The sequence below is a fragment of the Stereum hirsutum genome, assembly GCF_000264905.1.
Source record: "Stereum hirsutum FP-91666 SS1 unplaced genomic scaffold STEHIscaffold_13, whole genome shotgun sequence".
Taxonomy (NCBI): Eukaryota; Fungi; Basidiomycota; class Agaricomycetes; order Russulales; family Stereaceae; genus Stereum; species Stereum hirsutum.
In genome coordinates, this window is record NW_006763143.1 from 450,856 (window position 1) to 462,322 (window position 11,467).

General features: G+C 49.9%; 4 protein-coding genes across 4 annotated transcripts; 1 reads left to right on the forward strand and 3 right to left on the reverse strand.

The window, feature by feature from the left end:
• Positions 1 to 448: 448 nt before the first annotated feature.
• Positions 449 to 3,048, reverse strand: STEHIDRAFT_170610 (NAD-P-binding protein). The gene is made up of 8 exons (XM_007307373.1): positions 2,899 to 3,048; positions 2,477 to 2,817; positions 2,358 to 2,391; positions 2,244 to 2,285; positions 2,041 to 2,183; positions 1,816 to 1,981; positions 655 to 1,748; positions 449 to 586 (listed from the first exon to the last, which is right to left on the reverse strand). Exons 1-7 carry the CDS (start codon positions 3,006 to 3,008, stop codon positions 1,643 to 1,645), a joined length of 942 nt encoding a protein of 313 aa, XP_007307435.1. The 5' UTR covers positions 3,009 to 3,048; the 3' UTR covers positions 449 to 586; positions 655 to 1,642.
• Positions 3,049 to 3,570: 522 nt separating this feature from the next.
• Positions 3,571 to 6,218, reverse strand: STEHIDRAFT_123734 (uncharacterized protein). Its single transcript, XM_007307374.1, has 23 exons — positions 6,038 to 6,218; positions 5,939 to 5,977; positions 5,850 to 5,860; positions 5,729 to 5,799; positions 5,623 to 5,671; positions 5,557 to 5,562; positions 5,449 to 5,506; positions 5,342 to 5,395; positions 5,262 to 5,287; positions 5,168 to 5,211; positions 5,073 to 5,097; positions 5,003 to 5,014; positions 4,926 to 4,941; positions 4,833 to 4,872; positions 4,738 to 4,777; positions 4,592 to 4,677; positions 4,510 to 4,531; positions 4,408 to 4,448; positions 4,309 to 4,357; positions 4,244 to 4,252; positions 4,165 to 4,174; positions 3,858 to 4,098; positions 3,571 to 3,795 (listed from the first exon to the last, which is right to left on the reverse strand). The coding sequence occupies exons 1-23, from the start codon at positions 6,061 to 6,063 to the stop codon at positions 3,790 to 3,792; spliced, it is 981 nt and encodes a 326-aa protein (XP_007307436.1). The 5' UTR covers positions 6,064 to 6,218; the 3' UTR covers positions 3,571 to 3,789.
• A 2,154-nt stretch (positions 6,219 to 8,372) lies between these two features.
• STEHIDRAFT_101424 (Clavaminate synthase-like protein) lies at positions 8,373 to 10,108 on the forward strand. The gene is made up of 9 exons (XM_007307375.1): positions 8,373 to 8,562; positions 8,634 to 8,799; positions 8,857 to 8,878; positions 8,945 to 8,966; positions 9,019 to 9,120; positions 9,185 to 9,245; positions 9,295 to 9,344; positions 9,406 to 9,593; positions 9,653 to 10,108. The coding sequence occupies exons 1-9, from the start codon at positions 8,454 to 8,456 to the stop codon at positions 10,013 to 10,015; spliced, it is 1,083 nt and encodes a 360-aa protein (XP_007307437.1). The 5' UTR covers positions 8,373 to 8,453; the 3' UTR covers positions 10,016 to 10,108.
• A 376-nt stretch (positions 10,109 to 10,484) lies between these two features.
• Positions 10,485 to 11,288, reverse strand: STEHIDRAFT_123738 (ribosomal protein S14). Its single transcript, XM_007307376.1, has 4 exons — positions 11,262 to 11,288; positions 11,115 to 11,190; positions 10,914 to 11,013; positions 10,485 to 10,838 (listed from the first exon to the last, which is right to left on the reverse strand). The coding sequence occupies exons 2-4, from the start codon at positions 11,174 to 11,176 to the stop codon at positions 10,830 to 10,832; spliced, it is 171 nt and encodes a 56-aa protein (XP_007307438.1). The 5' UTR covers positions 11,177 to 11,190; positions 11,262 to 11,288; the 3' UTR covers positions 10,485 to 10,829.
• Positions 11,289 to 11,467: the final 179 nt, after the last annotated feature.

Below are 11,467 nucleotides of genomic sequence, written 5' to 3' on the forward strand. Positions count from 1 at the left end.
TGGACAGATGAAGCTGCTCGCAGATGCATTTCGTTTCCTTGGAGACAAGCTTGCTTTGTGCGTGTCTAGCTGGGCGGTGATCCGCACGATGTTGAGGGTCAAACGCATGGAAGAGTGATGAATCGTGCTCTACCCATCATTCCCATCCTTGCCCCACTCAGTACTCATGCTTGAACTTTGCAGTAGCTTCGCCGTATATGCTTGACGCCTAGGGTTCGGGCTATTTTCGGGTGCGGGCTCTGCTTCCCTGCTTGTGTTCGACCCTTTGGAGTAAGTTTACTGTCGTATGCACAAGTCCTGGACACTTTGCAGCTGGCCATGCAGACTTGAGGCCGTAGCACGGTCACGCCATGCCGGAAGGGTTCTGGAACGGCGAGTCATAGCCGCTCTTTGCACACGACGATGGATATAAAGCGTTCATGCAACTTTTCGGGCGCTCTTCGTCTTTCGCTTTCTTGCTTTGACCCAGCTCTGTAAAACTCACCTGTCCTTTCTTTCTGTCCATTTTTCATCATGTTTGGTATCTCTCTTGCGCAGACCATCTTCGCTGTCGCTGTAATCCTGAATGTTCTTGTAGTGAACGGACGTGAGTTGATTTCCTCAGCACCAACGATCACCCTGTGAGGCACCGTTCCGACAATTTTCTTTTCGTAGAGAGCACCAATACTACAGAGTCAACCTCATTGGTCGCCAGTTCCAGTGTTGCGACCACCATCGTAGCGTCGTCAACGCCAGTGACCACCACGGACTCGTCCGGATCTACCACTATCATCAGCGCTACCTCATCTCTGTCGGGATCACAAGCCACTAGCTCTATCACCGCGAGCGCGAGCACCTCGATCTCCGTCACTTTTCCCACCAGCGTAACTCAGACCACGGCAAGCACAAACAGCACTGCTCTATCCTCCGTTTCCACGTCCGTCTCCCTCAATTCGACTGTCGTTCCCACTACAACATCATCCTCATTGTCTCACCCTACGACTACTAGTATCGTCGCGACGACATCTCGCACCGAACCCGTCGGGTCCTTCACGAGCGCGCCTCCGCTCACGACCTCGTCTGCATCCTCCTCGGCATCGAGAAGCAACGTCGCGAGTGTTGGGGCTCCTCAGACTACTGTCTCGGCGAGTGGAGGTAATACGGGTGCTGCTGTCGGTTTGGGTGAGGGGATGTCGAAGGCGGGGGTGATGTTGGCTGGTGTCGCGGGGATTGTGGCGGCGTTGGCTTAATCTGTGGGATAGCTTTGGCATACTGCTGGTCTCGCTTTGGACGGCCCAGGTGCTTCATTGATATAATAGGTGTTTAGGATATGGGATAGTTATCTCTAGGGCTTTCAGATGATGGACAACTTTTCGAACGGACTAAGACTTCTACTTAAAAGTAGCTAGTTACGATACCTTGGACTGTTTTGTTGTGGCCTTTGTGGACGTTTGATTCTTTGGGTGCGGCTTTTCGGTTACCTTTGCAATCACTGTTCCAATTATCTGTCGGGAGCTTTCGGGGAAAGAGTGTCGATGTGATACCCGCGGAGTGTGAATAGCTGAGTGGCGTATGATCTATCTGTCGCCACACGTGATTTTTATAATACACCCATGTTTATTGAACGACGAAAACTACGCTAATCAGAACGCACGGCGAGAGATCACTTGGCTGGGATAACAAGCTTTGCGACGAGCCCTTCATTCTCCACAATCTGCTTCTTCCAGTCCTTCTCCACCTCGCCCAAATCCCAATTTGCAGAGTAATACCTGCAGCGCCAGATCGTGTCAGTCAAAACACTCCCTGACGAGATCGCCACAGGAAAACAAAACTTACCGTCCTGACAGCCAATCAGCTTTTCCCGAGGTCAAGTACAAGAACGTCGCAGCAGGCAAAGCGGCGGTATCGAACACCGCGCCGGGAGGCATGATACCTGTCGCTCGGTTCGTGTCGGTCTCGACGCCACCGGGGTTTACTGAGAAAGCGCGGATGTTGGGATATTCTGCGAAAGGAAGGGTAGGAATGAGTTGGGGATGCTGCAGAACAAGACAGGATATTGACCTATGGTGATATATTCGATGAGACGGCCGATGGCGTGCTTCGAGAGGCAATAGTTTGAGGCGTTAGGAACCCGGACTTGGGCTACGATGGAGGAGACGGCGACGATGGACCCCTTCGTCTTGTTGAGATGAGGGATAGAATAGCTACGGATATGATTCTGTAAGTCTGCGTGTTAAGTATCTCGGAAGACGATATTAGCTCACTGTACTGTGTTATACACTCCGCGCAAGTTGACCTCGATCGTCCTATAATATTCAAACGCAGGCCAGACGTCAAAGCTTGGAAAACGAGACGATTATCGTGCAAGTGGAACTGACCTCCACCATTCATTCGGGTCCATCTCCGCGAGAGCTAAAATATCAGATGCGTTAGCGAACGTCAAGTTTGGAGCCCTACGCTCGGTATTTCACTAACAAAGAAATGAACGTATACATACGCTGCGTCCATGAGTTAGCCATTCCCGCATTGGCGATGACGATGTCGAGCTTGCCAAACTTCGCCACAGCTGTGTCCACTGCTGCCTTCACTTCCTCAGGAACCACTACGTCCGCCTTCACTGTAAGGATCTGAGCTTTGGGAAGCTCTGTCAAGATCTCCTTCTTCACGCGCTCGAGGTTCTCTACAGAGCGAGCGGCGAGAACTAGCGTCGCTCCTGCGCGAGCATATTGCCTCGCCGTCTCCTCTCCGATACCTTGCGAAGCACCGGTGATGAAGACGACCTTGTTCTTGAAGGCTTGCGAGGCGTAGTGGATCTTCGGGTCGATATATGGGTATACACTGAGACATGGCAGTGGCGCAAAACGACTCACATTGATGAGTTTGAATTATCAGAGGTGTGGAAGAACAATTTAAACGCACTCGGTTCGATGGGAGACACCTGGGAGTGCTGACTCGTTCGCACCGACGGGTGCACCAGACCCTTCGAATTTCGATTCCCCTATGGTAATTTGTTCTTCTGTTCCTGCCATATCTGTAAGTATGAGCCGAGATTCGAAAGAAGAAGGGGGCAGAGAGAAGAGTGGGAAGGCAAGATGTTATCAGAGCTTTCGAACCCCGAGTTATATACTATGAAGCCTCGAGGCCTATACATGCCCTTTTACGCTGTCCATGACATGAACCGATTGTCGTCAGCTCATTGACACGCATGCTCTTTCAAGCAATATTGGCGTCCTAGAAGGCGATTGGAACAGTTACCGTACCGGACTTATGGGCTAGGATAAATTGGCAGGATCACAGGATTTGTTCATCGGAAGGCAGGAAGATGCCATCTTCTGCGACCCTGACCGGTGGGCGGAGGACGATCACAAACAGATCCCGAACCCGAAAGCCTAGCCTGAGCGCCTGGGAATGATGGTGCATGATTTGTGCATATGCCGCAGTGTACGGTTCGGTGAATTTAAGCGGATGCCCTTGTTGTTATGCCGCATCAGATTACTTCAGGAAGCTGCACGTACCTCGATGAACGGGGGGAGCAACCTGGAAGTACTGGGAGGACTTGCTGGGACGTGGCGGTCATCGAGTATAGGCAAACAAACAAAGCGATAAAAACCAATAAAACCCACAAAAAAGACGCGCGCTCTGCGCGCTCCGCTACAATGTACATCAAAACACGATCTCACGCCCCGTCATCATGCAACTTCACCGTCGGAGGCGTAGGCGGATAGTCATAGACTGCAGAGCGCGGAGCCAAGAGGCGCAACCAGGCCCAACCATGACACCGTCGATCGTCGAGACATCACACGCTCCAGCTCAAGCCTAGTCCGACGGAAAGAACCATGAGCAGAACATTTTCCTGGATATCATATAGCACAACTCACGCCCTTTCCAGATCCATAGTAGTCCTTATCGCTCTGGCCGTCTGTTTGCGCAATAGTATCGATCCGAATAGCAATATGTTCGCCCTCATGCGAAGGAGAAGCATTGAACGTGCTCTGCTGCGGGTTGAACTGTCGAGCGACAGCCTGTAGTGGGACTGACTGCGGTGCGGATACGGAGCTGTTGGGGTTTGACCGAGTGTTGCGAATGTAGTCGCGGCAGTTCAGCGTTGCAAGCAACGAGCTGGTAATGAGGAAAACTCTCAGCATGATATGACCCAGAAACGTTTGAGAAGATTAGTTCGCTCACTTCGTGTACACTTCACATCCAACCCATATGTGTAGTCGTAAGAATGGCTGGAGACACGCATGATGTATAGTTCACTCACAACGCCCGACTGATCAGAGGCTTAGTCAGTAAGAACGAGTAGGCTTGTGCGAGAAAATGGCGCACGCATAAGATAAAAGAACATGTAAAGATACGTGTCCGGCCAAGCTTTCAGCTGAAGACAATATGAGTGATATTTAAGATGATGTTCTGAAGAAGGCTAACCGTGATGACCGCGAACAGAGCGTTAACGCTAGTCAACAGACCTGTATTCGAGCGAAGTGAATCAATAACGCCAGTGTAGATAGCAGGTTCGGTGGAAGTTACCAGTATTGAGAGAGAAAGTAACCTGATGTAAAGCATAAATGGATATGCGAGTGACGATGGCCGTAAAGAAGAATTCACTGACCAGCCTGTTTATCATGCCGTCCGTTTTCGAAAACCCAGTTCTGGAATGATTCAGCAATGAGATGATCGCGCAGGTGATAGCCACGTCTGTAGAGGAATACGGACATATTCAGCTAGTGCGAGACGGGACAACCGAACTTGACATACCAGTTATAGCTGCTCCTAGGTTGGCAGCGAGTGTGAGAGGCTGTAGGGATAGAATCAATGCGCGCGTTATGTCCACGATTGCCAGTGTGACTAACATCTATCGCTGGCAGTTGTGTCACAGATTTGAAGTGAACACTGATACAAGATGGTCAGAACTCCGCTGACGGATAAGTAAAACGGATACGCACGCGTTGCCGCAATAAGCTACGGTTTACCATAGGCCGTAAGTACCGGCTCAGGACAGCAGAGTTATTAGAGCACATACACATGAGAATGCCTAGAAAGCCACCATGTTTAAGTAGGGTACTGCGGGCAACGAAGAAGTGAAAACATACCGAAAGTTGTCACACTGCATGCCGCCTAATATACAATCAGACGTATTCGTTGAGCACAGGTCACTGCAGCACGTAGATGGAAGCGGGTTACTTACCACAATTCCCGTAATTGGAAGCCCGTACCATGCGCCATGGGCCACTGTAAACGGGTGAGATACATCTGCCAAAACTGTTAAGGGAGACACCTACACCTCCAGATCCGATAAATGAAGAACCTATCGAACGATCAGCCGTGATCCAAGAAAGTCAGATGAAGAGAGAGCGCCTACATTTGAACAAAGAGAGCGACGAGTCCCCCAAATATGGCCTGAATAATTAGGGGTCTGGAAGACAATATGAACGAGCAATCCCAGAAAACTGAGAAGGCGATACGAACGGGTTCAGAGTGAGCATTATGGTAGCATCGTCGTGATTTGATATGCTGTAGAAGTACACTGTAGCTCGGTGAGATATGGGCGTTGAATCGACAGTGGGACAAGCAAACCGGTCGCTAGAAATGATGGTTTCAGACTTTGACGGCGAAGAGTAGAGGGGATATCAAGAGACTGACCTGCGTTCAAGCACTGCTGGCAAGTGTCGAAAATCAAGACCAAGATGACCTGTGTAAATCTCTCATGAGCCGGACATATAGCCGATAAACAATCATTAGTGCGCACTGCTGTCTTGATTATCCAGCTATCCTTCGATCCATACTTGCGGAAATAAAGCCATACTTGAAGGCAGCCCACTATCATCTTCGGTCAGTGATATACCTAAGATTGAGCAAGGGAGACACACCTCCGAACAAACTGTCGACGTTGTTGATGGTGAGCGGGTTAAAAACTAATCAGTAGCTGCTTAGATACAAGTTAAACGGTTGTCCATACACTGAAGTGATGACCAAAGCATCGAACAAGAGCCCGAGACTACACAGCCAACTGATCAGCGCGACATATGATGTAGATCCATGAGGGCTGGAGACATACGTCGTGTCGTACACAGTGGTTCCCATTCTTAACAGAGCGAGAGGGTACGAGCAGCAGGCGAAACTCAACGGCGGACAGTGGCCCTTTTAAAGAAAGAGTGTATATTTTCTGTCGTTCCGGTCGCGAGCAGGAACTTGGCGAGACATCAGGCGGTGTGCCGTGAGAGCATATATACATGCTCATTTGAGGCGAACACACAGGGTGACAACGTCCGGGTCTTACGTATGGATGGGGCAGTGCGCGCAAGTCGCCGCCTCTTCTCTTACCCTCTTTTACCTCAGGGAAGGGGGTACGGCATTGAAGCCTGATACAGAGCAAATCCCCTTTCAACCTACACAAGAGGTGCGCGGGAAAAGAATTCCGCACACTGCTCAGCTCTCGGCTAAAAGACAAAGAAGCACCGAAATGAATTCGCAAAGGGAGCGGTGCTCTGGGGTCCCTGCAGAGAGTCTGTGTGGCACTGTGGCACTTTGGTGGCACTCATTCCGAGCCTTATCCCAACATGTTCACGAAGCAGGTGTGGTCACGGCTGAAATGATGCAATAAGAGACCCAGTATTCACGGTACAGGATCGTGTGCACTGGGTAGAGAAAACTAGGCAAATTACAAAAGCAGAAAGCGGCACAACACTATTTCTGTAGAAGTCGGAAGTAGTGACCTATGCGAGAAACCTCTAGTCAATTCTTCCCGTGTCCTTTCCGGCTCAATACAGCGACAGGCAAGAGCCCTAAGGTACACCATATGAGTCCTATATTAATTCAGTGGCATGGTAAGATTCGGAACACTGATTTTATAGGAGAGTTGTGAATTTTCGCACCTCAGCTGTACTAGCAATGGATCACACATCCACGATGGCACTGGTTGTTGCTCCGTGCTCGTGACACTTGCCGTACACATGTCTGATGCAGCAATAAACAATCTGAAGGAGTAGGAAGATCAGCCTATGCAAAATAAGTTGAGTTTGGAATAAAAACAACCGGGAGAGGGTGGTGATCACAAGTGTCATCTTTGCGGAGAGGTGGTTTCGTTGGAGAAAGAAGTGTGGCGTGGTCATATTGGTGCCCACATCCTTCGTGCGTTATGCAGATCACACGAGCCACTACCATTAATATCTCCGGTAAGTACATTATTACAACTTTATTCTCGTATTGGGTTGTACTAACAGACAATATCATATCCATATAGGTCGGAACAACGATGCCATGCGGTTCTTGCGGTCGCAGCGATGACCCTCTTTGCCAGGATATCGGGATCACAATCGGGAAGTCCATCAAAGTCGAATCTAAATGCCCGCTTTTCTACAAGATCTCGTACGCTAACGCGAATAGGGGAACTATCGCGACACCGTGCAGAAACATACCGATCAAGTGTCCGCTGTGTCCAGATATTCCTCTCCATCCGCGCACTCATATCTTCCGAGGAATATGGAGATACAACATGGTTGAGCATATCCGTACGCGAGACTGAGAGTATGCTTCCCCGGGCAACTCAAATAACCGTGGTTGTCTTCCCATACCCGCTGGATTATGGATCGACAGTGTGGAGATTCAGCCGAAGGAGTATGTATTCTGTGGTATTGACGCGTCACTCATTCCCCCTCATTTTGACCATATCTGCGAAACACCACGCTCTCCTGTACTTACCTCCACTCCTTCTGGCGGCAAGCGTTCACGAGCCTTTACGGCTACTACAATCGATGTTCCCGCAAGCAAGCAGGCTCGCCATTACTGAATGTACTTACACATAAAAACGGACTGGACATTTTACGAAGCTTTGTACTTACGATGACGTTTCTTCGTGTATTACCCATAACCTACCGTAGTCGGGCTCACTCGTTGTGTACAATCCTATACAGGGCCACATCGTGCTACCCTGCTTTCCTTCTTTCGCCACTGCTTGTCTGGACCAATGACCTAAGTATTATGAAATTGCTGTTTCCTGAAGGACCCCGGATGTATGCCGTACCCTCCCCCCCCTCTAAGCGAGAGCTAGGCGACGACCTTCAGATGTCCGGGATTTCTCGACCGCGCGCCTCTTGAACCTACATAGTAAAGATCCCATGGGTTTCAGAGAGAATGGTTCAAAGTTACATTAACCTGCCGATCACCACGGATTAAAGTCCCTGTGATTCAGACGTTGAGGAGTATACTCTTTACCAATGGCCGTGTTTGAGGTAGAGGATGATACTGTATGGGGACAACGTGCACGTTGCCTTGGTTCAAACTGTGTACACGGGCGGAGCCGCCAACCTGGCGCATACAACGGAGTTCGCCGACGAGCTTGACGTTCCTTGTGGGGGTTTGTTCAATAATTGTTGGATAAGAGCTATCCAGATCGACAGAACGACTCACTGCGCAGACCTTCCTATCATTGGAGCCACATTCCTCTCGAAAGCTAAATCCCCACGGCTGTTTTAATGTCGCCCGCTAGAGTCACTGAACCGGTCGTTTTTACGCCAGAGGGCGCCGTATCAATCTCCTACAACACTCTTGTCTCCTCTCCACTCTCTCTAACGGACGCCATCGGTATGTCGATCCAATCCTTCTGTTGATGCTACGGGACTCTGAACTGTACTGGCGATATTCAACGATTTAAGAAAAGGCTTTCGGATCTCATCCGGATTCCTTGGGGATTATCGTCGTTCGTGATCTGCCGGCAGAATACAAGACCTACAGGGAACGGCTTCTGCTTCTCTCTAGTGATTTCGCCCATCTCGACGAATCCACGAGAGAGAGTTATGCTGACAGCAAAAGCAGCTATAGGTATAGTGCTTTCCATTAAACCGTCTTTGTATGCTTCTCCAGACTGAATTGCTACAGTTTCGGGTGGTCGCATGGAAAGGTCAGTGCGTTTATCGTTGTCACCTTGGCGCATCATGGACTTGCCCTCATCTGGTAAACCGTATAGGAAATCATGAATGGGAGGCCAGGTAGGCACCTCGATCTATGTGTTGTCAGCTCTTCGAGCTAACGCCACTGAAGATACGCTCAAGGGCTCGTACTATGCGAATCCGGTCGTGGACAGTCCATCTGTATCCGCGGATCTTCAACAACAGTACCCTGAGTACTACGGCACCAACATCTGTACATTGAGTCAATGTTTTCTATTGTCGGTGGCGTCCTCTTTGATACATTGAATACGCCACAGGGCCAAAGAGCGATGAGGCCGGGGTAGAGAACTTTGAATCGGCGTTCAAGGACCTTGGAAAGTGAGTGATAGAGAGCTACAGTAGTCCGTGGCACTCAATCTGCATCTAGATTTATCTTCGACGTCGGATGCAAGCTAGCAGGCGCTTGCCAGCCATTTGGTTAGTTATCTGTTGTCATCCTAGAAAATCATGCCGAAATGTTGACTTGATCTTGCTTCAGCTTCATCACACTTGACCGACTCATCACTCTCACTCGCGAAGTTGATCAGCTCCTCCCAGACTACCAAAGCTCGCCTTCTGCATTACTTTCCTCCATCTCCGGAGAATCCTCTCCCGAAGGAAGATGAACCCATTGACAGCTGGTGTGGCTTCCACCTCGACCACTCGCTTCTGACTGGTCTTTGCTCCGTAAGTACACATTGTCGTCCTGAAACCCCTAACTAAGAGCTTCATGCGCTATATTCCAGGCCATGTATCTTGAACACAACCCGCACGCTAAACCCAGCATAGTCTCCGCTCCCTCTCCCTCCTCCGGCCTCTATATTCGTAGCCGCGGGGGAAATCTAACCAAAGTCTCCATTCCTGTCGACTGTCTCGCTTTCCAAACTGGCGAAGCCCTTGAGCTAGCCACGAATGGTCAACTTCGTGCCACTCCGCATTGCGTTCGTGTTGGTGATGGAGGCGCGCACGCGGAGAAGGTGTCCAGGGAGACATTTGCGCTTTTCATGCAGCCTGATGTGGACCAGAAGATCGGGGAGAGCGAAACGTTTGGGCAGTTTAGTAAGAGGATATTCGAGGAGCACTATGATGGCAAGTCGGAGGGAAAATAACAAACGATCGTGCGCCAATGTAGATGTAAACACTTGTATTTCTCTTAGTTATCAGGCTGTACTGTTTTCGTATGGGCATAAATTGGGATTATGCAGATGTTAGACACTTCGTGGGATCGTATCTGCAAGACCTCATACAACTCGGGTGTGTCCAACATAGGCAATAGGCTTGGTCAACGATCAGAAAGTGGCATACTTTGTCTTACTCTTCTGAGGGAAACATCTCCTCTTCCAACGAGAGGATGCGATTGCCGACTGACTTGCACTTTCCGTGAGGTGAAAGCTACCGACACGACGTCCCGCGGTATCGGGTAAGAAAGGTGTCAGATCCTCACAGAATACAGCTTGAGCACAAAGACAGAAGACAGTCCCATTAGGTTAATATGGTCTCGAAAAACACAGTTTGCCATAGAGAGCGTAAGCTGAACAAGTCGTCAGGTGATGACAATTGGATAAATTAAACGTCCTCTGAAGTGCATATTGAGCGTCTAGTGGCATGGGCGTCCTGGTTCTCGGAGCCAGCATCGAAACAAGGGGACCTAGCACGAAATATACGATGACATTCGATTTGACCATATGGCGTACTATCTGGCCTTACTGGCTCGCAGCCCTGATACACCCATGGAAAGTTTGTGAATGGCGAAGGATCCGTAGACCGCAAGCGGCTGTTCGGGTGGAAGGTTCATGCATGCAATATCATATCATAGGTGGTGCATACAAAGAGACCAGTTTTGTGTAGCGAGGCAGAGCGAGCAGCAGAGATGTATGCGAGAGCCGAAAGGGAAAAGGTCGAAACGGAATGACAAGGCGGCCTTCACCGGTTCTACATGGATTAATAGAGGCGGAGGCAGATTGAGATGAGCCAGGTTAGCCGCAAATCGTGACTGGAGATACGCACCTTGACGAAACCGATGGCGGCAGACTTCTCACGGAAGCACTGACGGCAGAGGTCAAGGCCGTACTTGCGGATGAGACCAGCCTGGTGAGCGCAAAGGCGGCTGTACGCGAGGAATTGAGGTACGGCGATTTCGTTGGATACAGAGCAGGGAGTGTAATAGTCAGATGCATTTCCTAGGAATTAGAGCTGGCCTGAACGCACCATTGACGGCTACCCTTTCCGAACTTGCGGGGGCGAGAGAACCAAACGGCGTCGTGGGTCATTTTGATGGAAAGGGCTGGCAATATTACAATTCACCAATCGTCAATACGTGGCGGGCAGCAATCACGCTGGAGCACCAAGACATACCTTACCGGTATCGAGTTCGTTGGCGTCGACAGTGCACTAGACGATGTCCTCGACGCGCCAGAGGTTTCGTGCTTATGTAAACTGTACAGTACCAACAATAAGGTTTGGTGATGTACGGCAAACGCCGTCATAACTAACGAACGCCCATGGCACAGGCGTGCCACACAAATATTCGCTGCTTTCTCTGTTTTAAATGTACGGAGCCA

Excerpts from the sequence above, each read along its gene's own strand:
- STEHIDRAFT_170610 (XM_007307373.1), bottom strand. The coding sequence starts at position 3,008 with ATGGCAGGAACAGAAGAACAAATTACCATAGGGGAATCGAAATTCGAA. Across the intron at positions 2,392-2,476 it reads GGCTAACTCATGGACGCAGC|CTCTCGCGGAGATGGACCCG; the intron begins GTATGTATACGT and ends CTGATATTTTAG. Across the intron at positions 1,982-2,040 it reads CATCGAATATATCACCATAG|AATATCCCAACATCCGCGCT; the intron begins GTCAATATCCTG and ends TTCCTTTCGCAG.
- STEHIDRAFT_123734 (XM_007307374.1), bottom strand. The coding sequence starts at position 6,063 with ATGGGAACCACTGTGTACGACACGAC. Across the intron at positions 5,288-5,341 it reads GTCGCTCTCTTTGTTCAAAT|GTTCTTCATTTATCGGATCT; the intron begins GTAGGCGCTCTC and ends ATCGTTCGATAG. Across the intron at positions 4,449-4,509 it reads TACTTTCTCTCTCAATACTG|GTCTGTTGACTAGCGTTAAC; the intron begins GTAACTTCCACC and ends GCTCGAATACAG.
- STEHIDRAFT_101424 (XM_007307375.1), top strand. The coding sequence starts at position 8,454 with ATGTCGCCCGCTAGAGTCACTGAACCGGTCGTTTTTACGCCAGAGGGC. Across the intron at positions 8,967-9,018 it reads AATCATGAATGGGAGGCCAG|ATACGCTCAAGGGCTCGTAC; the intron begins GTAGGCACCTCG and ends ACGCCACTGAAG. Across the intron at positions 9,246-9,294 it reads GCGTTCAAGGACCTTGGAAA|ATTTATCTTCGACGTCGGAT; the intron begins GTGAGTGATAGA and ends ATCTGCATCTAG.
- STEHIDRAFT_123738 (XM_007307376.1), bottom strand. The coding sequence starts at position 11,176 with ATGACCCACGACGCCGTTTGGTTCTCTCGCCCCCGCAAGTTCGGAAAG. Across the intron at positions 11,014-11,114 it reads GGAAAGGGTAGCCGTCAATG|CCGCCTTTGCGCTCACCAGG; the intron begins GTGCGTTCAGGC and ends CCTCGCGTACAG.